This window comes from Brassica oleracea, chromosome C5 (assembly GCF_000695525.1).
Source record: "Brassica oleracea var. oleracea cultivar TO1000 chromosome C5, BOL, whole genome shotgun sequence".
Classification (NCBI taxonomy): domain Eukaryota; kingdom Viridiplantae; phylum Streptophyta; class Magnoliopsida; order Brassicales; family Brassicaceae; genus Brassica; species Brassica oleracea.
The window spans coordinates 704,308-723,842 of NC_027752.1; the positions used below are offsets into that span (position 1 = coordinate 704,308).

At 40.0% G+C, this 19,535-nt stretch overlaps 6 protein-coding genes and 1 non-coding gene across 7 annotated transcripts; 4 read left to right on the forward strand and 3 right to left on the reverse strand.

Moving 5' to 3' along the window:
* Window positions 1-678: 678 nt before the first annotated feature.
* Window positions 679-3,615, forward strand: LOC106293598 (importin subunit alpha-6). The gene is made up of 10 exons (XM_013729276.1): window positions 679-945; window positions 1,195-1,291; window positions 1,382-1,476; window positions 1,562-1,693; window positions 2,026-2,211; window positions 2,299-2,462; window positions 2,536-2,614; window positions 2,698-2,826; window positions 2,908-3,035; window positions 3,115-3,615. The coding sequence occupies exons 1-10, from the start codon at window positions 739-741 to the stop codon at window positions 3,479-3,481; spliced, it is 1,584 nt and encodes a 527-aa protein (XP_013584730.1). The 5' UTR covers window positions 679-738; the 3' UTR covers window positions 3,482-3,615.
* Window positions 3,616-3,797: 182 nt separating this feature from the next.
* Window positions 3,798-4,849, forward strand: LOC106295067. Its single transcript, XM_013730843.1, has 2 exons — window positions 3,798-4,061; window positions 4,201-4,849. Exons 1-2 carry the CDS (start codon window positions 3,891-3,893, stop codon window positions 4,750-4,752), a joined length of 723 nt encoding a protein of 240 aa, XP_013586297.1. The 5' UTR covers window positions 3,798-3,890; the 3' UTR covers window positions 4,753-4,849.
* Window positions 4,850-4,944: 95 nt separating this feature from the next.
* LOC106295065 (cellulose synthase-like protein D5) lies at window positions 4,945-8,900 on the reverse strand. Its single transcript, XM_013730842.1, has 3 exons — window positions 7,878-8,900; window positions 6,964-7,774; window positions 4,945-6,890 (listed from the first exon to the last, which is right to left on the reverse strand). The coding sequence occupies exons 1-3, from the start codon at window positions 8,813-8,815 to the stop codon at window positions 5,106-5,108; spliced, it is 3,534 nt and encodes a 1,177-aa protein (XP_013586296.1). The 5' UTR covers window positions 8,816-8,900; the 3' UTR covers window positions 4,945-5,105.
* Window positions 8,901-10,005: 1,105 nt separating this feature from the next.
* LOC106292624 (protein DEHYDRATION-INDUCED 19 homolog 2) lies at window positions 10,006-11,292 on the forward strand. Its single transcript, XM_013728246.1, has 4 exons — window positions 10,006-10,261; window positions 10,353-10,498; window positions 10,679-10,756; window positions 10,859-11,292. Exons 1-4 carry the CDS (start codon window positions 10,177-10,179, stop codon window positions 11,192-11,194), a joined length of 645 nt encoding a protein of 214 aa, XP_013583700.1. The 5' UTR covers window positions 10,006-10,176; the 3' UTR covers window positions 11,195-11,292.
* Window positions 11,293-11,448: 156 nt separating this feature from the next.
* TRNAK-CUU lies at window positions 11,449-11,521 on the forward strand. Its single transcript has one exon. It is a non-coding gene; the product is annotated as a tRNA-Lys (tRNA).
* A 400-nt stretch (window positions 11,522-11,921) lies between these two features.
* LOC106292534 (60S ribosomal protein L19-1-like) lies at window positions 11,922-13,431 on the reverse strand. Its single transcript, XM_013728142.1, has 5 exons — window positions 13,268-13,431; window positions 12,819-12,941; window positions 12,425-12,738; window positions 12,248-12,327; window positions 11,922-12,151 (listed from the first exon to the last, which is right to left on the reverse strand). Exons 1-5 carry the CDS (start codon window positions 13,377-13,379, stop codon window positions 12,124-12,126), a joined length of 657 nt encoding a protein of 218 aa, XP_013583596.1. The 5' UTR covers window positions 13,380-13,431; the 3' UTR covers window positions 11,922-12,123.
* Window positions 13,432-16,247: 2,816 nt separating this feature from the next.
* Window positions 16,248-18,043, reverse strand: LOC106293349 (exopolygalacturonase clone GBGE184-like). Its single transcript, XM_013729017.1, has 4 exons — window positions 17,794-18,043; window positions 17,406-17,708; window positions 16,827-17,330; window positions 16,248-16,721 (listed from the first exon to the last, which is right to left on the reverse strand). Exons 1-4 carry the CDS (start codon window positions 17,986-17,988, stop codon window positions 16,470-16,472), a joined length of 1,254 nt encoding a protein of 417 aa, XP_013584471.1. The 5' UTR covers window positions 17,989-18,043; the 3' UTR covers window positions 16,248-16,469.
* Window positions 18,044-19,535: the final 1,492 nt, after the last annotated feature.

A 19,535-nucleotide genomic window follows, 5' to 3' on the forward strand; every position in this document is an offset into this window, starting at 1 on the left:
AAATATAAAAGATTTTAAAATTTCGAAATAGTATTTAAATATATTTTTATAATCATTAAAATTTTATTATTAAAAAATATTTCAAAATGTTATACAATTTTTTTTTAAAAAAAAATTAAATTTTTAATCGTAATATCATTTGTTTATTTTTGATATCTACAAATTTTAGGAACTAATTTTAATTTTTAATTTTGATAATTATAAAAAAAAATTATATCAATTTTACTGTTTTAAAGTAATTTAATTTATCTTAACCAAAATAAATAAATGAAAATCTATGTAAATTATAGTTTTAAATATAACTTGAATATAATTTAAAATAAGTCAAATTATTTATTTTAATTCTATGTTTAACTAAATTAGTATTTAATATTTTTATTAAAATATTATTTTAAAATAATAAAATCTAAAATATTAACAAATTTTTATTTTTAAATATAATTTAAAATTTTATCACTGCAGGAAAACACCTAGTATCGTGATCAATACTAAGACCGTGATTAAAAGTTAACAAAGGTTTTTATAAGAACTCTCCGTTAATAATGCTCTAAAACCGAGGCCCAATTCGTACTTACAATGAACCAAAGCCGCCTCCTCAACACATGACGTCACGTTGTACAAATAGTATTTATACTTAGCTTCGACTCCAAAACCAAAACCCTTGCTGATTCTCTTCGTCTTACTTCTCTTTCGCTCTAAATTTTGAGAATCAAAATCTCCATTGATCAGCGAGCAAGCATGTCTCTTAAACCTAGCGCCAGGACGGAGGTTCGAAGGAATATGTACAAGGTATCTGTGGATGCCGATGAAGGTCGAAGGAGGAGGGAGGGTGACATGGTGGAGATCCGGAAGAACAAGAGAGAGGAGAACTTGCAGAAGAAGCGACGTGAAGGCCTGACTGCTCGCTTTGCGCAGAAGGGGCACGATTTATACTCCTACGAGAGAGTATGTGCTTCTTCGTCTTCTCTAATTCTCTTTCTTCGTTCATGATTTGACTCTAATTTAGATGATGGTTAGTTAGTTAAAGACCTTTTTTAATTGTTTGTATTGAATCGAGCTCATCTTTACATGTTGGTTATGTATATTGGAATTACTAGGCATAGTCTATATGGAACCCTAATTCGAATCTGAATCAATTCGTTAGAGTTTGGTTAATATATGCATATTAGATCTAAGCATTCGTTATTAATGCAGTTGGAAAATATAACACAGTTGGTTGCTGGAGTTAATTCAGATGATAGAAGTTTGCAACTGGAGGCAACTATTGGCATCCGAAAATTACTCTCAGTTGGTTTGTGATTTGAATGATGATGATGATAGTACCAAATATCTTTCTTACTGCATATATTATTTAGTTTTGCTTATATAATTGATTTTGTAGACCATAGTCCACCCATCGATGAAGTTATTCAATCTGGTGTTGTTCCTCGCCTTGTCCATTTTCTTTCCAGTGTCGTCGACTTCTCCGAACTTCAGGTTAGAAGCATGCGTCGTTTTATATTCACGTGTAGCTTTGTGTTTCCATTAATATGCTAATCTGTTTGTTTTTTTAATACTATAGTTTGAGGCAGCTTGGGCGCTCACTAATATTGCTTCAGGGACATCTGACAACACTGAGGTCATTATTGATAGTGGCGCTATCCCCTTATTTATCGAACTTTTCGCTTCTCCCTGCTTCGAAGTCCGTGAACAGGTATGTTTTATCAAAAATTTAGGTTCACTACCAGACCCCGTTTTGAGCAAATCTGGATAAAATATTCGCCTAAAGCACTCAAATTTTTTGAAATAAATTATATAAATATAAACTCCCAAATTTATAAAAAAAATCCCAAATTTATTTAAAAAAATCTTTTACTAAGTAGCCTTCGGACCAAATAGGAATAATTCTCCTGTAGTAAAATTCTCATAAATACAAATTAAATGAATAGCCCCTTGACTTCGAATTTCCGGCTCTGTTCACTAGCAATTGTTTTTATTGAGTTATTGACATTTTAGTTCTATCTATGTCTTCTCTCCTGATTACAGGCTGTCTGGGCAGTGGGCAACGTCGCTGGTGACTCGCCAAAATTCCGTGATTTTGTCCTAAGATGCGATGCCATGAGGCCTCTTTTGGCTCAGTTCAACGAGCACACAAAGCCCTCCATGCTGAGAAACGCTGCATGGACCTTATCAAACTTCTGTAGAGGGAAGCCTGCGCCTGCACTTGAGCAGGTTGTTACATTTTTCATTTATACCCAATTTTTGGAAAATAATTTTCAAGTCTCTTCAATAATCTGATAATGTTTTCATTGAGCCTAGACAAAACCAGCTTTACCAGTTCTTGAGCGCCTTTTGCATTCAAACGATGACGAAGTTCTCACAGATGCATGCTGGGCTCTCTCTTATCTCTCAGACGGTAACGACGAGAAAATACAAACTGTTATCAATGCTGGTGTCATCCCTAGCCTCGTCCCACTCCTAGCGTTAGTATCTCTCTCATTATTATTGAATTCAATGTTATTGAATTCGCCTAACTTATTCTTTTGTCTACTTAAGTCATCATTTGCCATCAGTTCTGATTCCAGCCCTCCGTACAATTGGTAATATTGTAACCGGAGATGATATGCTGACTCAGGTGCCAGTTTTATCCATTAACTACCCATCATATGTATAAATATAATAAAAACGTCTCATGGCGCTTAATCATCTTTGTAACAGGAGGTTCTTAACCATCAAGCGCTTCCTCGTCTCTTGCCCATTTTGACAAGTACATACAAGAGGAGTATCAAGAAGGAAGCTTGCTGGGTTATCTCTAACATTACAGCTGGAAACACTAGTCAGATACAAGTGAGTATATACATTTACAAATTCAACAATTAGTTTTCTGACTCTTTCCTTCATGATGTTTTAACAAATTTTGCTGTGCAGCAAGTGATTGAAGCCGGCATTATTCAGCCTCTTATTTACATGCTTCATACCGCGGAATTCGAAATTAAAAAAGAAGCTGTTTGGGCAGTCAGTAATTTAACTTCTGGTGGCAATCATGACCAAATCAAGTAAGAAGAGTAGTCTTTTTCTTTTTTCCTACCGTCTCCTCAGTTCTTTTCAACTGAGGTACTAATTGGTTCTTTGAAGGTTTCTTGTGGACCAAGGATGCATCAAACCGCTCTGTGATCTCCTCACATGTCCCGATCCGTTGGCCGTCACAGTGATCTTAGAAGCTCTGGAGAACATTCTTAAAGTAGGTGAAGCCGAGATGAATCAAGGCAACACCGGAGGCTTTAACATTTACGTGCAGATGGTTGACGACGCTGAAGGTTTGGAGAAGATTGAGAATCTTCAGAGTCACGACAATAATGACATTTACGAGAAAGCTGTTAAAATACTCTCTTCATATTGGACTGAAGAAGACGACAATGAACATGACGCTCTTGATGACAACGGTTTCACATTTGGAAACCAAAGTGGCAATGCTTCTACAGGTGGATTCAACTTTGGTTGAAGGTCTAATCATATATTGCCTTGTAGGTCAAGCAACCTGTTTTTTTTTTTATGTTTAAGCTTGGCAGAAAATTTTGATAGAAGGTTGTCTTTGCAGATTTTAATAGTTCAACATTGATTTTGCTTAAGTTTAGTAATTTGCGGTTTTTTGGGCAAATTCAGAATTATTTATGTTTCAGACAAATCTAGTGACACCGAGCAGCTTCTAAGCTTTTCTAGTCATGCGCCACGTCATTACCAACGATGACAATTCGTCGACACGTGGGTCCTTTCACTTCTCAAAAGCTCTCTCCTTTGTCATCTAAATATATCAGAGAAAGAAACCAAAGTAGAAACTAACTTGCAAAGAATCACTATACTACTTCTAAGCGAGAACACACAGAAACATTGTGAAGAAGAAGAAGAAGAAGATGATGCAGTCCCGATTATTAGCGTTTGCTTCAGCGGCGCGTTCCCGCGTCCGACCAGTCGCTCAAAGTCGTTTAGCGTTTGGATCTTCAACGTCCGGCCGAGCTGCTGATCCGGAGCTTCATTCCGGAAACGATGGAGCTGATCCAGCTGTTTATCCGAGAGACCCCGAAGTACAAATGTTTTTTTAATCTTTATCTTCTAATTATTGAAACTTTATCTAAACCAAAATAAATTTGTTTTACATAATCACTGATTTTAAAATATATATTTTTTCTTTTAAATATTGTTTTGTTATTGATTATGCTTCAGGGTATGGATGACGTGGCGAACCCTAAGACGGCGGCAGAAGAAATCGTCGACGAACAACCACGGTCAAGTTTAGAACAACAACCGCTTAACCCGCCAAAATCTCCACGCGCCACCGCGCACAAGCTAGAGAGCACTCCAGTGGGTCGTCCTTCCGAGCCTAATTTCCAACAGAAGCGGAGAAGAAGCACCGAGGCCTCTCCACCTTCACTTGATTGTGCGAGCTGCGTCAGCTTAGACGAGGGAGAAGAGGAGGAGCGAAGGCGGAGAGAGAACGAAACAGAGAGCGACAAAGAGTATTACGCACACCACAAAGCGTCTCCGTTATCCGAGATCGAGTTTGCAGATACTAGGAAGCCAATCACGCAAGCTACGGATGGAACGGCGTATGCGGCGGGAAAAGATGTGATCGGATGGTTGCCGGAGCAGCTTGACACGGCGGAGGAAGCTTTACAGAGAGCTACAATGATATTCAAACGTAACGCAGAGCGCGGGGATCCTGAAACGTTTCCTCATTCTAGAATCTTGAGAGAAATGAGAGGCGAATGGTTCTAAACTAAATAATAATAAATGTTTTGTCTGAATAAACTTGTCATGTTTCTCTGAATCTTCTTCTTATAACAAACATAGAGGTGGTCTTAAAGCAAATGGTTATTACAAACATGAACTTCTTAAGAAACTGTATTCATAAAATTCGATTACAGAATTACTTAAAAAACTGTATTTTATCAAATCTGATTACAAACATGAAATGAGGCAGAGAGAGAAGAATTCTCATGCCTTAAGGGAACTGAAACGGTCTTAAGCAAATGAGTACAAACATGAATATGAATTACTTAGAGAAACTGTATCAATAAAATCTGATTACAAACATGAATATGAAGCAGAGAAAGAAGGATTCTCATGCCTTAAGGGAACTGAAACTGAGAAAAGTCCCGTCTCCCTGCAGGAGGGTTGATATAAACCCATAGCATAGAGACGATGATCGATAACAAACCCGACCAGACAAACACAATCGTTGGAACTCTCCCTCTTCTTCCCATCAACCCTTTAGCAAACGGATACAAATGACACAGCACCCAGAAGCTGAAGAACACTCCACCCACAAGCTTACTCCACTGCGGAAACGGACTGTACAGAGTCCTCGCTACCCCAACCGCAATAGCAATCATGTTCACCATCATGATCGTCAACGGAGGAACCATCAGAAAGCTCCACTTCACAAGGTACAGATCCGCAAACTCGTCGTCTCCATCTTCAGGCGTAGATGACTTGGAAGTCAAGGTGAACGAGATATCAACTCCTGCAATGACCTTGAGAAGACCTTGGAGAACGGCTGCAGGATGCGCGCTTGTTCCACCAATCACCCAAAACTGCTCGTTCCTCCACCACTCGTGGAGAGTAACCCCAGACCACTTGATCTCAAGGAGCGACAGCATGCAGAGAGTGAGTGTTATCGAGAGTAAGAAGATGAGGAACGTTATGTCGAGGGACTGGACTATGAACTGTCCCGAGAAGAGTGAAACGGCCGGGAGAATGCAGTAGACGATGAGGAAAAGCGATGTGAATGGATACATCCCCACGTTGAAGTAAGCTACTCTCTGCAAGAACTTCATCCTACGCGTAGCGAACACAGCGTTGTTCCTTGAGAAGAAGATCTCTACTGACCCTGTTGCCCATCTCAGAACCTGGTGAAGCCTATCCGTTAGATTGATCGGAGCTGTTCCTCTGAAGGCGTCTCGTTTCGTCACGCAGTAGATAGATCTCCATCCTCTGTTGTGCATACGATACCCCGTGACCACATCTTCCGTTACGGAACCGTAGATCCATCCAACTCTTTTGCCCCACTCGGTTTTATCCTCGTAGAAGCAAGAGATCACACTGATTGCTTCAGCTACCGTGGCTGCATCCAAAGGTTCTCGTGGGACAGCAAGTGAACCAGCTGGTCTACTGTTCTTGCCTTTGCCTTGCAGGTCCTGTAAGAGCCTCCCTTGGTACTCAGCAACAGGGATCGAAGCGACGAAAGAGTTTGAGTTACCGAATCTCTTTGGAAGAAGGAGAGACTCGATGTCTCCATCATCGTTCTCTTCTCCGTTGTTGTATTCTCCATTCATAGCCAACGAAATCTCATCATCTTTCTTCACAGTAGCTTTTGGTTTCCTTAGTGACAGCTTCACCTTTCTTCTCCCAAGCCAGCCATGATGCTCGGTTGCTCTCGGCGGGCTAAAACCGTAAAGAGCCGTTCTGCGGAAGATGCAGCCAGTTCCCACGTACATTGGACCTTGAAGTCCATCCAAAGCTCTCATACTAACATCAAAGAAGACAGTGTTGTGGTTTGCGTAACGATCATTTGGGTCGATACCTTCAAACCTCTGAGGGAACTGAACATAGCAGATTCTGTCGCCACCACGATCAAGCATGAAGCACATCCCTTCTCTCAAGGCCATGGAGTTGTAGATGTAGTGGTCACAGTCGAGATTGAGGATGAACGGTCCGTTAGACATGATTGCGCTGGTTCTGACTAAAGCATTCATAGCTCCAGCTTTCTTGTTATGGTCATAACCTGGCCGCTTCTCTCGAGACACATAGACTAGCATGGGCAGCCTGATGTCAACTTCTGTTGTGTCAATTAAGTTCTCAGAATCTGCTTCAGATCCATAAACCGGTTCTGCATTAGGAGGAGCCAACATTGCCTGCAACAACCCCATAAAAGCATAAGTATTGGAACACAATTAAATCACAAACCTAATAAAACAATGTCGTTACCTGAATGATTCCAGCATGATCTCCACGAGAGTTATCAGTTTCTCCAGAGGACCAAGTCCCTGGCCAGTGAGAACCATCAGACATCCAAGTGGCCTTTGCAACTTTAACAGCCTCTTCAGGATTGCCTCCCATCATCATCTCCATCTGTTTCTTCTTAGCCCTTAGCTCCTCGTGCACGTTATAAGCATCAGACCTCCTCCTAATCGCCTCAGGCAACGAGTTGATTCTCACTTTAAACTCATCATACTCTCTCTTCACTCTCCTCCTCTCCCTCACAAAATCAAGCCTCACTTTGTTCTTGAGGAAGTTACGCTTCTGGCCAAAGTAAGCCTCAGGGTTCCTCGGCTCTATATTATGCTTCCTGCAAAACGGCACCCACGTGCTAGCAAAGCTAGCCGTCTGAGCCAAGGCCTCGAACGTCAGCAAAGCTCCTCCGTCGTCTGACAAGTAGCAAGCGAGCTTCTCCACAGGGTAATCAACGGCTAGGATGGAGAGGATGGTGTTGGCTGTGACCAGAGGCGGCTCCTTCTCAGGGTCTGCGGTCGAGACAAACACATCGATACCGGGTAGATCGGATCTTCCTTTGGGGTTTCTGAGGTTGGGAGACTCAAAACGCTCTTTAAGAACATCTAAATCGATTAGTCTGTTGACAGGACAGAGCTTCGGAAGCTGGTCCAAAAGCCAAGAGAAGGCGAACCAAAGCTCACAGACCGTTGAGCTTCCCCACAGAAACATCGCCTCTCGATTCGGGTGGCGGATCCTCCACGTCAGGAACAAACCAAGTGCCACCAAACGCAACACAATGAGTAATCTGTTTCAACCAAATCAGACCATATATCAAATCGATTCCCTCAAGCATAACTAAATTAGAAAGATTTTTTTTTTTTTTTCTAATTAGAAACATTTTGTTATACCTGTAAGGACTGATGATAGCAGCAGAGACGCTGACTTTCCTAGTCAAAGGTCTCTTGCTTCTCTCCCCAAACTCAGGTGGCTGTTCATACCCACCCGACCCGATTCCATACCCGTCTTTAGGCCAAACCGCGTTTCCGTACCCATACGTTCCTTTAGTCTCAAACAACCAGCGCGTGTGATCGAAATCTCCCGTCTGGTTCTTAAACGACTTCACAACCGAAAGCCTCTTGTCAAGCTTCGAATCCGCCATCTGAGGGAGAGGTTTCGCCTCGTCTTCATCCTCCTGCTCTGTATCATCCTGATCATCATCATCGTTGATGTCTTTGTACGGCTCTTTACACCCAGGACACTTCCCGCCACCGCTCGTGATGCAATCGAAGTAACAATCTCTACAGATTCTAAAACCACACTCGCACCTCCCGTGAACAACCTTCTCATCGCAGCCTTTCAACCAACAGATCTGACCTGATTTTTTCTTCCCCGAATCAGCTTTCTCCATCGAGCAGTCGATGACGTGGCCACGTGTCACCGATTTAAACCCCCCGGTGAAAATCGTTCCCGAGAGGAAGCTTCTGTTCCGCGAGTCTCCTCCTTCTTCGGCGGTGTTGCTCTCCTGCGAAGCGAAGACGGTCTGGTGATCCGGCGTCGGCGGGATGTGGACGGTGTAGCTCACGACGCAGTCGGAGTTGTTCGTCGTCTCGGCGGTTAGATCCTCCACCGACATCGAGCAGTACCTTCCCGCGCCGCTGGATCTCCGGTTCCCGCCGCTGAGGGAGCTGCGGCGAGGTCCTCTTGAGCTTAGAGGAGAGTTCTGGTTGTTGGAGACGGAGGCGCGTGGGGCGGGACTCGTTAGGCCGAGGCTCCTGTCGCCGGAGCCTTTACATGGCGTCACGGTGATAGTCACCGGAGAAGAAGAGCCAGCTGGTGGTTTCACCATTGTTAACCTCAGAGAGTTATGAGAGAAGAAAGAAAAAAAATCAACGATCCAGATCTGGTGAAGCTAGTTGGAAGCAGAGCATTTTAGTTTCGAAATCTAGAGAGAGGGAGAGGGATATAAAGGAGAAAGGGAGTTGCTATAAACGGTCGAGAGATCTGAACCGTTGATTTTCTTCGCGTTGCAAACTGTGAGATCGGACGGTGGTTATCTGTTCTAAACGGTAAGTTTGAAAGATCCTGTGGGCCCAGGGAAATTTACAAAGCACAAAGTCAAAATATATAAGTGGAATAAAAGAAAGAAAAGTGTTTTATTTCTCTTTTTGTAACGGTCAAATAATTTATATTGGAGCCGAATCATATAGTATATGCTTTCTCATCCCATGTGATTTCATAATTTTGAACTCATTGGTTCGGATTCTGTATGGTATTATGATGCTAATCTAGTAGATAATCATTTCTTGAAATACAATGGTAGTTTTATGAATGATAACTCGCACTTCTTGATAATTTTTTTTATTTTAAACTCACACTTGTCTGCTTGTATGGTTTAAAATTTGGTTCCTTGAGTGCGACGAGAAAACTTCCTTTTTAAAAAAGAAAACTAATTTATCTGATAAACACCAAAATATTTGAATTCATGCCATATACTATTGGCTAATGTATTATGTATATATCTTATAATGTTTATCATGAACATGTTTTTTATCAGTAAACTTCAGAAAGTCACTATAACAAATTTAAAAACTAAAAGAAGTTAATTGTTATAACGATGTTAACCATTTTCATAACCGAGACCGAATCTATAGTTAAAAAACTTTAAACCTGACATCATAACGAGACTATTAACACCAAATGATGCATGTCTAGTTAGTTACCTGTACAGACTCATCTTTGATACTCTCACTAGTGGGCTTTTTATATATAGGTCTTTCTTAGACTAAGCCCATTTAAACGTTATCAAACCAGGCCTCGTTTGATAATTACTTGGGGAACAATGCAATGAATAAATATCCTTCCATTTTACAAGACCGAAGATACTAAAAGACACAAACGCCCCTGATCTACCACGCGGGTTGAAAAGTCCACAAAAGGGTCGGTGTAAGGGTGTTTAAATAATTTCCCAATCCACGAACTCTTGTCAATTAAGTCTAGCTCCATTAAAAAAAAGGAAAGGTCGGGCATCCCTTTTTTTTTAATATAATTTTCTTTGGCGTTTTCTTTCTCACGCTTCTTCTAAAAGCTGACATGTGCAAAGTAAACCACACGACGACGAGTTCTACTTTACCTAATCAAAAGTAGTTTTGTCCGAGAGACTATATAAAGAAGCTCGAGGTTTCTTGGGGAGATTCAGAATCGAATAAGATGGACGACGATATGTGGGCTGTTTCCTCTTCTGGCTCTTCCAGAAGCCATCGATCAGCAGCAACCACTGCTAAGTACCAATCTGGTTATTATCCAAATCCCCTCAAATCCCTAATTTTGATTTCTAGGTCAAAATTCGATTTTATTTTAGGCTTTAATTTTCTTGTCAATTTCAGGTTCTTATCTAGATTCGGGAGATTTTGAGGAAGATGAAGACGATGTTGAAGTGGATTACCCGTGCCCGTTTTGCTCCGATGATTATGATTTAGTCGAGCTGTGTCACCATATCGACGAAGAACATAATCTTGAAGCTACCCATGGGGTATGTCTGATTCACATCCTAATCTACAACATTCAAGTAGTTTAGCCTCTGATTAGAGCTTACATATGTTTGCTTTAGAGGCATTGATCAGTTAAGCTTGTGTGATGGAACACTTGAATTGAAGCTTTGATTGGTTTAGAAAGATGAATGCTTTACTTGTGTTGTTTGTGATTTTTGTAGGTATGTCCGGTTTGTAGCAAAAGGGTGAAGATGCATATGGTGGATCATATTACCACACACCATAGAGATGTCTTGAAGATATCCTTTTTTTCCCCAAGAGTGTCTCTTTAAGCATAATTTATTACTAATATTGATTAATGGATGCGAATTTATTTGAGTTCCCTTGACAGAAAATTTTACAGCGGGCAGAAGGAGACTTACGAGGAAGATCCATATTCTTCATCGGATAATTATCTTCAAGATGATCTGTCTCCATCTATGAATCATCATCATACTTCTAAAACCGATGAGTTCTTGTCTTTCCTCAACAATTCTCCATTGCCAAACCAAACCAAGCCTGCGCAGGAGGTTGAGTCAAGTGTTGAAGACAAGGCTTTGGTTGAGGATTCAGGAAAAGACAGGAAGCTGTCAACGCCTTTGTCGGATAGTGAACAGCTGGAGAAGGCAAACAAGTGTGAGTTTGTACAGGGACTATTGTCATCAGCCATGTTTGACGATGGATGTGACTTCTTCTGAGAAAATAAAGATGCCCAAGGCTGTAATGGCATAAAAGGCTGGTCATTGGCATTGTTGTAATTTTATTCAGTCTATTTATTGTATATGTATTTCTTTTATTCAGACACGAGAGTAGACTAGTTTCATAATATAAGCCTCGTTATCTTTACAAGAATCTTTCATTGTACACTCTTGTCCACGCTAATCTATTGCCTCGAAGGTATAAGTTAAAACTATATACGCTAGATAAGTAACAAGCATGAGTTAGCCACCAAGCCCGTCTAGCTCAGTTGGTAGAGCGCAAGGCTCTTAACCTTGTGGTCGTGGGTTCGAGCCCCACGGTGGGCGTATCTGTTTTTTTAGCATCTTCTTGATGGAACTTGAAAAACCAATTCTATGCAGTTCAACTGTTCCAAAAGCCAAAGAGACTCAAGTTCCTGTGATGTGTTATGTTTCTTTTGATAAAAGGGTTTCTATGAAGCTGTAAACTTGCGTTGACTTTATTTAGCTCTCCCAAAAAAAAACCTCAGCGGTCTTTGATAAAATCCCCTTTCTATTCGATCTGCTTGTCGTCCGCGATCAAGAACTAGTAAAGGACTTTAAAAGGTTTTGCATTTTCTACTGAGAAATGCTGCTATTAAGACTCAAAGGAAACGTTCCACATAAAGATTTTAAATTTAAGGTTAATAAGCTGCAGCTAGTTATATTGATGCAAATGTGCGTGTGAATCAGATTTAAGTGAACAGCGTAAAGCAATTTAAGAAGTAACATTCAGGAAAAAAAAAGACATAGTTTCGAAAAGTAGGTAAACTGATAAGCTAAAAATCTGAAACCATAACAATTATGTTTTTCTTGGCAACAAAAGTATTTCAACAAACCAAAATTCATAAAACATTCAAAAAAAACTTCTTAAAGTCACTGGTCTATATAGCTTGACGACTATATCCTCTTCACTTCTTAGACTTCTTCTTCGGTACCCTGCACAAGCAAAGAGAACCCATAAAAGAATTAATATACGTTAAAACCAAAATGAAACAATGCTCAATTTAATATACAAGTTGAGACCACTCTTACTCTGTGGTTTGAGCAGTAGTTGTAGCAGCAGCAGCAGCAGCTGGTGGTGCAGTTACAGGCGCAACATCTCCTCCAGGACCCTACACCAATAACATAACACACCCAGAGGTATAAGAGCACTGTAAACAAATTCAAAGAAACCTCTTTAATATGGCGGTATGAAGTTAAAGTTTATACCTTCGCAAGACGCTCTTCTCTCCTAGCATGTTTCCTCTCTCGGCTAGCCTTGTTCTTAGCCCTCTTAGCCTCAAACTGAGCAGACAAGGTCTTCTCTCTGGCCTTCTCGGCCTTGGACTTGTGGATGCTCTCCATCAAGACACGCTTGTTCTTAAACACGTTACCCTTGACACGCATGTACATGTCATGGTACATGTGCTTGTCAATCTTCTTCGACTCTCTGTATTTCTTCAGGAGACGCCTTAGAACACGCATCCTACGCATCCACAGTACCTTCGTCGGCAACCTAGCTTCCCTGGTACCCTTCCTCTTACCTGGGTAAAAACTCATTATTCTCGAATATCAAGAGACAAAGCCAAAATAGGGTTTTTAAGGGATTGAAGAGTACACATACCGTATCCAGAGTGACGACCCTTCATCTTGGCGATCTTCATACGGCGAGCCCTGGAACGAGAGTGGATCTTGGTTGGCTTCCTGATGATGAAACCATCATTCACCAGCTTCCTGATGTTTTGTCCTAATCATTTTACAAATACTAAGCTTTAGTTAATCAGATTTAAACATGAGCAGACGCATTAATAATAAATTTCAATACTCAAAACAATAAAACATAACTCTTTATAGATTAGTGATACATAAACCATTTCCACTATCTCAAGGCCAAGCTTTAAAAAGCTTATAATTAAATAATAAAACCAAACAGCTGTTTCTACAGTGATTCAGCATAGCCAATGGATTACACTACAGAACCTAAGTAACTTATGTTTCTACTACGACCATTATTGCATCAAAGACAAACACATAACAAAATGTGTAACATTAAGAGAGAAAGCAAAAACATACGAGAGTTGGCCATGGAGATGTCGGAGGATTCATTCGGATCGAGCCAAACCTTGCCTTTCCCGCACTTCATCACCGACGCGGCGAGCCGCTTCTGGATCTTCAGAGACACCATTTTTGCTGCGCTCCCTTACCTGGAAGATTAGTGTGGCGGAGAACGGATGAAAGAGTTTGTGTGTATTATATATCATTTCTCTAGGGTTTCTTCTCCTCTTCGAGATAATCCTTTGGGCTTTTGTTAATAATACAGGCTTTTCTTAAAAGCCCATTATGAGCCTTATAAACTATACACGCTACGTACTTGCGTTTGACATCATCTGTTGGGTAATCCCGTTTATTATTAAGGTTTGTTTTCGTTTGAAATATTCTCGATCACACGTTACCTTAGAGCATGATTAACCCGGAGTTTTTAGGATGAAATTCTTATCGAAAGTTAAAAAACTGTTTCTTAACTTTTAACTAAAAAAAAACTAAGAACCGGTTCTTAAATAAGAATTTTAAGAACTGGCTATTGGGAGTACGAGATATCCAAGCTTTTAACGAGGTCTTCTTAGCAAAGATCAGTGTGCGGCTCATGGAGAAACCAGATGGTCTGTTGGGTCGAACCCTTCTACCTAAGTACTGTCCGGACGGAAACCTCCTGACCTGCACCGCCCCAAGCTCGGCCTCCCATAGATGGAATAGTATACTGGCAGGGAGAGATCTCCTAAACAAAAACATGGGCTGGGTGATTGGTACTGGAACGGATGTTATGATATGGGACGACCCTTGGCTAAGCCTAGAAACGCCGCTCAGACCCATGGGCCCTGCTACACGGGAAACAGCTAGCCTTGTTGTGAAAGATCTCATTCAGCCTGGTACCGGAGGTTGGAACAGAACAGTCATCCAAGCCATTTTACCATTTGATAAAGACTGTATCCTGGAGTTACAGCCAAGCATTAAAGGGGCTGCGGATGCACTTAGATGGTTAGGAACAAAAGATGGTGTATTTTCGGTGAAATCTGGCTACCACGCGGCCATGGCTGAGGTAGCGGACGCGATTCTTGAGGATGAAGCGACTTCTGAATTTGACTGGAAAAAGACAGTTTGGAGTTTGAAATTAGCGCCTAAAATTAAAATGTTTACCTGGAAGAGCCTGAAGGGAATCCTTCCGGTGGGCGAAACACTGGTAGCTCGACACATCAACGTGGACCCGCGATGCAAACGATGCGGAGGCTCGGAATCTATCAATCATCTCTTGTTTCATTGCCTCTTTGCGAGAGAAGTGTGGAATCACTCCCCACTTGCAGGAAGCTTTGACATTAGCGGATTGACAGATTTGAGAGCGGATTGGGCGGAGATGCACTCCCTCGGCTGCTTACCTCCAACAGGTCTCATATCTACACCTTTAGTCCCATGGATCTTTTGGTCCCTGTGGAAAGCACGCAACAAGTGGGTATTTGAAAAATTTGCTGGGAATCCAGCTGATGTACTATCTCAAGCCATTACCGCAGCTAAAGAATGGGAAGGGGCGCAGGTTCAAGTGGAGAAGCGAGTGCTGGTAAGACCATTGGAGCCTACTGCTCGGACTGACTCCGTCGCACAGTCGGATGCTGCCTGGTCTTCAGCCACGCATAATGCAGGGTTGAGCTGGATCGTCACAAACCCGGAGCAGAGCAGCTACGGGAAAAGAGGTATCAGTTTCATCCCGTCGCCACTGGTTGCGGAAGGTTTAGCACTTAGAGATGCGGTTACAGCTTGCCAAACCCAAGGAAGGAGATCAATAAGATTTGAATCTGATTCTGCCCAATTGATCAAGGCCATCAACAGGAGAGAAGTGCCGCTAGAGCTATATGGAATTGTGGAAGACATACTACATATGTCGCTGGTCTTTGAGAGTGCTGTCTTTAGATGGATTCCCCGTTTAAAAAACGTAAATGCAGATGTAATAGCAAAGAATGTTCTGGCTCTGTTCGAACAAGAGGTGGTTGTGGAGTTAATTCCCCCATCAACCTAATTGAATGAATGAATTTGTTTTGTGACAAAAAAAAAGAACCGGTTATTAGTTTTTTTTAGTTAAAAGTTAAGAAACAGTTTCTTAAATTCCGTTAAGAGCATGATTATTGGGGGTTCTTAGCGGAATATAAGAACCCGTCTCTTAACTTTTAACTAAAAAAGTTAAGAGCCGGTTCTTAGCTTTTTTAGTTAAAAATTAAGAGACGAGTTTTTATATTCCGCTAAGAACCACACCCTAAGAACCCCCAATAATAATGCTCTAACTCAACAAAGACTCTGAAGAAACTGTTTACAAAAATTAAAAAATCATGAAAATATATTCATAAATATGCAATTATGCAAATGTTTTATCTTTTTTTTTTAAGGTGAACTCTTATCAAGTTATAACTTTAATCTAATGATAGTTTGGTTGTCTTTGAAATTGTATACAAAACTAAGAAGAAAAGCTAGCTACTTGGCAAAATTGTTTCGAATGATGAACGTTGGTAATAACTTATATGATCGTCTCAAACTGCATAGCTTAAAAAATTGAGGCAAATTAAAATTAAAATTACTAGAATTTTTGTTTCCTAACAAGTATCGATCACACAAATCACTATACAACTTTTGTTTTATTCGTGAAACCAGTCACCACTTTTCTTTGTATCTGAAACAAATAGAATCCAAAGCTGCCTTTACATAGGGGATGTCAATTTGAATTTAAGACATTTACAGGTGGCAATGTAAGAGGGTGAAGAAATATTTTTTTTAACACAGGTTTCCAATGATATGATTGGTAGAAAACCAAAAGAACCGAACAAAGATAATTGGAGAAGTTCTCAAGATGGAGAAATCGATAATCTCAGCTAGCGTGACTTTTTGTATCTGCTTGTAGGTTAAGCTGAATTTAAGAAACAATATTGCCATTCAGGATAGAAGCTGATGGTTTATTTTACTTGTTTCTTTTGATCGGTGCTTTTTGAATAGAAAAGGATTTTTATACGCAAAATGGATACAACCAGCCGAAGCGTCTATTTATTATACATTACCCAAACTCAGAAAAAGTAAAAAAAAAAAAGAAACAAGTTAGGAAAACAACATTATCAAAAGTCTGATATTCCAATGATTATTTCATGTTGATAAACTTTCCAAACTAATCCACAAACAAAACAATGTTTGTGGAAACTTTTGATTTTTTTCTTCCTTTATTATATTATTTAGACCAAAAAGCTTATTTTGGACACAGTGGGAAGTTAACCTTTCCACCAAGTATAACATTGGCGTTGTTACAAAGAGATCCGATCAAACCACCTGACGCCGATTGATGTCCTCCTTTGTTGCCTACGAAGTTTAAGTTCACATCCTCGACTCTGACTCCTTTACACGGTACCGATTTGCTGCACATGAACTGAACAAAATCTTTTGTAATTGTTGTTCCTCTTACACCCTTGAACAACACATCGCTTATGGCAACTCTTGACTCCTACAAAACACAAAAAAAATATATATCTCGGTAAGCTGCTGAACGGTGAAGATGTTAATATCAGTTTTGGTTTTAAGATTTTCTCCGGTAAATATGTATACTTACCCCGCCTCTTGAACCATAGTTTTGGTCAATGATGATTGGGTTCTTGACGTTTTCCATGATAATATCTTCAAAATGAATGTCCACAGCCTTGCTTGGTGTCGAACCACCCCAACTCTTGATTCTAAGACCATTGTCGGTATTTCTCATTGTGCAGTTCCTAAAGTGAATGCCGCTAACGTCCTCCTCGTTGGGGTACTTACCAAGACTACCAACACTAAGGCCGTGTCCAGGACCACAAACCACACGTTCGACGGTTACATTGTTGGAACCACGACCGACTGAAACACAATCGTCTCCGGTCCCTATAAAACTGTCTAGGATCCTAACGTTGTCGGCATTGCTCAAATGGATACCATCGGTGTTGGGACTTTCAGCAGGGGCGATAATCTTAATGTTGTGGATGTTGACATTCACGGTTTTCACCAAGAACATGTGGAAGGCCTTTGCGTTGACCGAGCTAATGCCGCTGACTTCAAGATTTACTATGTTTCTGAATTTTAGAGACTGCATGTATACATGTGATTAGTACACAACATATTAATACTTGGATGATATATGTGTACATTAACTAATTATTACCGTTGGGGGAAGATTGCATTTAAACTTTTTGCCACAACCATCTGCTGCCCATACTGCTTCACCTCTTCCGTGAATTATGCCAGGTCCGGTGAGGTGGACATTGTCGACACGCTCAAATAAGATCCATTCAGGGGTTGCGAATCCGCTTGTTGTAGCACTGATCGTGCCTTGAACATTGACGGTCACTTTGCTTTTGCATGGACCGGCGAAAATAATTGGACCAGCCAAGAAATTTCCTTTAGGGACTAGTAGCGTTGCTGGTACAGGACTTGCACACACTTGGATCCATGCTTTCAAAAACGCCTGCATATTTGTATTTCTATATTAGAAAAGTTCCAAATTACACAAATACTAGTAATAATTACAAAAAGAATCTAAGAAATCTTACCTTGAAAGTATTGGTGCGACCATCTCCCACTGCTCCAAACTGAGTTATATCAAATACGGTAGGGTTGCCAGTAAGTTCACGGCCGCCTCCAAGATATTCACCGTTAGCCACGCAAGAACCAAGTACCAAGGCCATTATAATGAAACCAATATTAGTGTTATTTGCCTTAGCGGCTAACATTCTTGCGTTAGCCATGGTGGTAATATCTTTTTATTTGTTTTTGGTTTTTTGTACTTTTAAACAAGTATACACAAATTTAAAAGTGATTTGATCATAGGAGGATTCATGATGTTATATAGGTTAGTGGGTATGCTATTTTTGGATTCAAATCTATTTTTAAGATAATGGTTTTAGGGAAATACCAGAGTGTGTGGTTTCATCTTCTTTTGCGGATGTTTGACCACCTAATGTTAGCTAATAACAAATCTAATTTCACGGTAAGTTTTGCATATGAGAGGAAAAAACGAGCCTACTCCTTTTTATAAAAAAATTGTTAAATCTGTTATCAACAGAAAGAAAAAAAAATATAAGTTGTAATATTTTCAATATGAAAAATTCGACATCATAAGAATATAAAAATAACTTAGATTCTATTTCTACCATTGAGGCTCCTACGCTAGCTTTCAAACTGCCGCTGCATCAAAACTAAATATGTTGATTAAGTGGTTAGAAATGATCAGCAAAACTCAGTTAATTACCCATCTAAGATTGCAAGCAATTACTTGCAAATGATCTACCGCATAAATTGTTGGAATCATGTTTTCTAACTTGGTAAATTCTTCATCTCAGTCAGTGAAGTTTTCTATTATCCTCCATTAATCATGTTTGCATTATATGGTCTCATAGCAAAGTCATGGTTTGGCATTAAAATAACAGATGATATGAATCAACCGAGTCGTAGTATTATCTTAGCTGAAGAACTAAATATATGAATGTCTTAAAACTCAGGAGTAACCACAGTAACTTGAGTGACTAGTTACTTCTGGTGGCATTCTTTACACAGATATTAACCTCGCAAGTATCTTAAAGACTCTTGAATAAATAGTACGTACTAAAAAAAATGCGACTAGATATTTAATGTTTTGCAAATCTAGGTCACAGTCGGTCGTTTTTGGACCGTTCTGCCTTGAGATGGCTTTCATGACAATTAATTTTAACGTTTCTATATATCTGACAAAAACTATGATAATTTAACAAGAGTATTAATTCTAACACACGATTACTTGCTGGTGGTTATGTAATCTATCCAGAACTGACTAATCATAATTATAGAGGCTTATTGTGAAGCTGATCGAATCTCAACGGCTACAATCACTAATTCTTAGGAACAACGCGACGTCGATAACTTCATTTGCACCAGCCGATTATTAAGCAGACTTAAATTACAATTACATCTGACTGTGGAGATGTTAATGCAAACATCTCGTCATTGATTAGTATTAATGTTGTTTTTAATCAAAGTGACGTTAAATATTGAATGTATGATGTACTACATTAAACAAAATCTATATGCAAGTGATTTTGTATGGAGAAATGAAAACAATTCCAAACAGCATAACCGCTACTTCGAAATCGCATTGCTTGAGGGAAACGAGAGTACGAACTACTTACTATTAGTAATACTAAATCACTACTAAATATGCACGTCATATCTTGTGCTTATATATGTAATGGACTATTATTAAGATTCATATTGTGAACGATCACATGGTTCTGTATTAACAGCTAAGCAAGGCTGAATC

Bases quoted from the DNA above. Each gene is read 5' to 3' on its own strand.
- LOC106293598 (XM_013729276.1), top strand. From the start codon at position 739: ATGTCTCTTAAACCTAGCGCCAGGACGGAGGTTCGAAGGAATATGTAC. The intron at 2,463-2,535 runs GTTAGTATCTCT...TGTCTACTTAAG, and splicing joins AGCCTCGTCCCACTCCTAGC to TCATCATTTGCCATCAGTTC. The intron at 2,827-2,907 runs GTGAGTATATAC...TTTGCTGTGCAG, and splicing joins GAAACACTAGTCAGATACAA to CAAGTGATTGAAGCCGGCAT.
- LOC106295067 (XM_013730843.1), top strand. From the start codon at position 3,891: ATGATGCAGTCCCGATTATTAGCGTTTGCTTCAGCGGCGCGTTCCCGC. The intron at 4,062-4,200 runs GTACAAATGTTT...ATTATGCTTCAG, and splicing joins TTTATCCGAGAGACCCCGAA to GGTATGGATGACGTGGCGAA.
- LOC106295065 (XM_013730842.1), bottom strand. From the start codon at position 8,815: ATGGTGAAACCACCAGCTGGCTCTTCTTCTCCGGTGACTATCACCGTG. The intron at 7,775-7,877 runs GTATAACAAAAT...TGGTTGAAACAG, and splicing joins GCTATCATCAGTCCTTACAG to ATTACTCATTGTGTTGCGTT. The intron at 6,891-6,963 runs GTAACGACATTG...GGGTTGTTGCAG, and splicing joins ATCATGCTGGAATCATTCAG to GCAATGTTGGCTCCTCCTAA.
- LOC106292624 (XM_013728246.1), top strand. From the start codon at position 10,177: ATGGACGACGATATGTGGGCTGTTTCCTCTTCTGGCTCTTCCAGAAGC. The intron at 10,262-10,352 runs GTTATTATCCAA...TGTCAATTTCAG, and splicing joins CACTGCTAAGTACCAATCTG to GTTCTTATCTAGATTCGGGA. The intron at 10,499-10,678 runs GTATGTCTGATT...TGATTTTTGTAG, and splicing joins ATCTTGAAGCTACCCATGGG to GTATGTCCGGTTTGTAGCAA.
- LOC106292534 (XM_013728142.1), bottom strand. From the start codon at position 13,379: ATGGTGTCTCTGAAGATCCAGAAGCGGCTCGCCGCGTCGGTGATGAAG. The intron at 12,942-13,267 runs GTATGTTTTTGC...TAAAATGATTAG, and splicing joins CATCTCCATGGCCAACTCTC to GACAAAACATCAGGAAGCTG. The intron at 12,739-12,818 runs GTATGTGTACTC...GTTTTTACCCAG, and splicing joins GGGTCGTCACTCTGGATACG to GTAAGAGGAAGGGTACCAGG.
- LOC106293349 (XM_013729017.1), bottom strand. From the start codon at position 17,988: ATGGCTAACGCAAGAATGTTAGCCGCTAAGGCAAATAACACTAATATT. The intron at 17,709-17,793 runs GTAAGATTTCTT...ACAAATATGCAG, and splicing joins GTCGCACCAATACTTTCAAG to GCGTTTTTGAAAGCATGGAT. The intron at 17,331-17,405 runs GTAATAATTAGT...GTATACATGCAG, and splicing joins AATGCAATCTTCCCCCAACG to TCTCTAAAATTCAGAAACAT.